The sequence below is a fragment of the Mesitornis unicolor genome, unplaced genomic scaffold, assembly GCF_000695765.1.
Source record: "Mesitornis unicolor isolate BGI_N332 unplaced genomic scaffold, ASM69576v1 scaffold43635, whole genome shotgun sequence".
Taxonomy (NCBI): Eukaryota; Metazoa; Chordata; class Aves; order Mesitornithiformes; family Mesitornithidae; genus Mesitornis; species Mesitornis unicolor.
Genome location: NW_010188628.1, coordinates 3,655 through 7,447, shown reverse-complemented (window position 1 = coordinate 7,447; position 3,793 = coordinate 3,655). Strand labels below are relative to the sequence as shown.

The window sequence follows — 3,793 nt, the reverse complement described above, 5'->3', positions numbered from 1 at the left end:
TATTAATATAACATATAGCTCTTCATATATTTCTATAAATACCAGTATTTCTAGAAATAAAACCTCTTTTTTTAATCCTTTTGGGGTAAAACTCTTCCAGATTCCTCCTCCCAGAGGCTCCCTTACCGTGGGAGCACACAGCAGCAGGTTCTCATCCGACTCCAGCGCGGCGCGGTAGAGCTTGCTCTGAATGCGGGTCATCGTTTTAAAACCCTCATACCCGGTCTGTGCGTATTTGGGCAGCTTTTCCACAGAAACCAGTTGCTGCAAAGGGAAAACATCAAAGTCAACGCCTTTGTTCAAGTCGCAGGGCACATGGGAGGCCTCAGAGACACCCCGGGGTGTAGCAGGGTCATGTTGGCTCCAGACGGCCCCAAGAGAAGCCAGGGGATGGCAGGGCAGGTTGGGAGATCAAACGAGGCTCGTTAGCTGGGCTGTGTGCTCTAATGAGTACAAGTCATCGTTGGCTACGCCATCTGAAAAGCAAATCCCCACCGTGTTTTCATGACGGGACAGATCAGACCACGTTTCCGCTGCTGGCGCCGATCAAAAGAGGTGATTTAGCACGAGGCGCGCCACGACGCGGCCAGATCCACATCCCACACCACACACTGCAGAGACGGGGGAGAAATCCAGGGCTGGGGGAGCCCCGAGACTGAAAGCAGCAGCACAGGATGCGCACTCCAGAAGTGAGAAACCAGAAATCAGGAACCCTGGGCAGGCACGTGAAATCCCTGGGCTTAAAATAACGCTGCTTTGAGAAAGCTGAGAGAGCCTGTGTGAGTCTCGGGAAGCGTCTGTCACGATATCGGCAACAGCTCATTGAACCACAGCATGGGCTGGGGGGAAAGGGACCTTTAAAGCTGATCCAGTCCAACCCTGCAGTGAGCAGGGACATCTTGAACCAGACCAGGTTGCTCACAGCCCCGTCAAGCCTGGCCTTGAATATCTCCAGGGATGGGGCCTGCACCACCTCTGGGCAACCTGTGCAGTGATCGACCACCTCATGGGGAAGAGCTTTTTCCTCTGATCCAACCTAAATCTCCCCTTTTCCAGTTTAAAACCATTCCCCCTCATCCTATTGCTCCATGCCCCAGTGAACAGCTCTTCCCCAGATTTCTTACAGGCCCCTTTCAGGTCCTGGAAGGTCGCTATAAGGTCCCCCCAGAGCCTTCTCTTCTCCAGGCTGAACAGCCCCAACTCTCTCAGCATTTCCTCACATCAGAGGTGCTCTCCATCCCTCCAATCACCACCTCATCAATCAGCACCCCCAGATCCTTCTCTGCAGGGCTGCTCTCCACCCCTTCATCCCCCAGCCTGTGCTGGTACCAGGGATTACCCCCACCCATGTGCAGGACCTTGCACTTGGCCTTGTTGAACCTCCTGAGGTTCACACTGCAAAGGTGCTGAGGGTGTCCTCGATGCCACTGTGTCATTAATGAAGATATTAAACAGCACTGGTCCCAGTATGGACCACCACTCATCACTGGTCTCCATCTGGACACTGAGCCCTTGACCTGGGCTCCTGGGTGCAACCACGCAGCCAATTCCTCATCCAATTCTTCCCCATCTCTCCAATTTAGGGAGAAAGACGTTGTGGGGGACCCCGTCCAGGTAGGTGACATCTGTCACCGAGTCACTCAACGCATCTGGTGCTAAATAAGGAGGAACAGAGGCCACCCACCTCTTCGGAGCCAAAAGGTTTGGGTTTCAGGGCGGGCACGTGCACCTCCTCGTAGCCCTTGCGCTGCCGGCGGAAGGAGCCGTCGGGGAGCTGGCAGCGCTTGTTGGCCATGAAGTGACTGCCCTGGGCAAACACCAGGTCCTCCAAGTCCAGCACCTGCCTGGGAGCCAGCGCCTGCAAACAGCAACGGGAAAGGGGCATTTTCACCCTGGCGCCGAGGGAAAAGCAACGGCATCCAACCGGCGAGCGCCCCTTTAGGACATCGGGGGCTTATTCTTGGTGTCTGCCTGCCCACACCACTTTAACTAGGCTTTTTGGACTGAGGATGCTCATCAGAAGGGCTAGGAACAGATTTCAAGGAGTTTTACCTCTCCTCCTTGGTCCAGATCCATGGTCTCTAAGTCCGTATCCATCCGGGACTGGCGAACGCGTTCCCGGCGGGAGCGTTCCTCCTGTGTCAAAGGAGATTTCAACCCTGAAGAGCTGTGAGCCTCCTGCGTGGGCTCTCCTGTCACACGCAGCTCCGCACTCTGCAATCCCACACCACCAGGGTGCCACACACCGCGATTTCCTTCAAGCACAGGCATTCACGTAACCAAACCCGCTCATTTTTGGCAGTAGAAACTGGTGTCCCCAAGGCTGGGGCATAAACTGCCCCCGAGGACAGCGGATGAAAGGAAGCAGGGAGTGAAGACACAAATGTGCAGCGCTCCTCAAACACACAGAGGCCAAACTGGCCCCTCTTCAACATAACCATGTGTTTTTCTAGCAATAAAGCAGGAAAACGGTATTAAACCCCCAAAACACAACCCCTAAATATCATCCAAAGGCCAAGCAGAGCTGATCCTGCACGCCAATAAACCCACTCAGTGTCACATTCCAGCCCCAGGTGATCGGGGTGGATCAGAGGTGATGAGGGTGGTTTCCTGCAGCCCGCGGGGCCGTTTCGTGACACTTAACACCCACATAAAGACACCAAACCTGCAGATGTTTGCAGGTTTTGGTGGGAAAGCAGACGCCTGAGTGCTTCAGAAATAAGAAGTGGGATCACCCTCTCAGCCGAGCCTCAGCCATCACCCGAGCAACGTTTCCTATGGTTTTACGCTCCCAGCTGAGTCAGCAGGCTCCTCGCTCACAAACGCAGCCCCACGGCGACCGCAGGCGGCAGCAAGGATCCCACAACGCCCTCCTCGTCCTCCCCGCAGCCCTACCCGGATGAGATCCTCCTTCTCCGTCTCGTGCAGCTGATACAGGAACTTGGACAGCTCGGGATCTGCCTCCATCTTCCCCATTATCCTCTCCTTTTCAGCTTCGCTTTGCGCGCTGGCCAGCAAAGTGCAGTAGAGGACTGCAAGGGAAGGGTTGAGGGTTGAAGCCGAAGAAAGGAGCAAGTAACAAGGGTGCAAGCTTTGTAAAGTAGCACTGGTGGGTGTTAAAAGGCCTGAAATCACGTCAGGTCAGCAAGGAAACAACAAGGAGGGGGTGTTAATGTGAACGTCGCTCACTCATCATGCGGTGCTGCCGCAGGACTTTGATGAAGTCGAAGGTGTTGAAGCCCAGGAGCAGCACGAGTTGGTTCTCACACTCGCGGTCATCGCTCGCAGTCTGGGAGGAGGAGAAGTGAGAAATCAGTCACGACTGTGCCCCATGGAGCAAGAATTCCCTGCTCCGCACACAGCTAAACTGAAACGGAGCCGAACAGCAGCTCCACGTGACGCCAGGCACCTAAAAACCCCATCGACTCCCTCCTTCCACTGTGAGTCACCGTGCCCAGCGCTCACGAGCATCGGCTCCAAAATTAGCAGGAAAACAGACCCCAGGCACGACGATCTCCCAGCAAACACCGACAAAAACCCCAGCATCTTCCCCTCAGGAGGAGATTCCTCTTCAAATCAAGACCAGGCCCAGCCTAGCCCAGCGTTTCTCTCTCTTGGAGGCCAATGTGGCATATTTATAATCACATTTAATTTGAAAAACCAGAAGTAATGAGTTATGTGGGGTAAATTCCTGTCACCCAGACACAAGAGGCATGGCGAGACCGCTGCCACCCCGCAGATCTGACCTTCAGGATCTCCAGCACCTCGTCCGCCTTCTTCTGGGAGACGATGG

General features: G+C 54.7%; 1 protein-coding gene across 1 annotated transcript in view; it reads right to left on the bottom strand.

Annotated features, from left to right (window-relative positions):
- Positions 1-126: 126 nt before the first annotated feature.
- LOC104541667 (U5 small nuclear ribonucleoprotein 200 kDa helicase-like) overlaps positions 127-3,793 on the bottom strand; it is a gene marked incomplete at both ends in the record, with an annotated part of 7,272 nt that continues 3,605 nt past the window's right edge. Inside the window, 6 exons of the mRNA XM_010185782.1 lie at positions 127-264; positions 1,685-1,858; positions 2,053-2,136; positions 2,896-3,032; positions 3,190-3,289; positions 3,747-3,793. The exon at positions 3,747-3,793 is cut by the window's right edge and continues 133 nt beyond it. Coding sequence (XP_010184084.1) covers positions 127-264; positions 1,685-1,858; positions 2,053-2,136; positions 2,896-3,032; positions 3,190-3,289; positions 3,747-3,793 — 680 coding nt within the window. The remainder of the gene's footprint in view (positions 265-1,684; positions 1,859-2,052; positions 2,137-2,895; positions 3,033-3,189; positions 3,290-3,746) is intronic.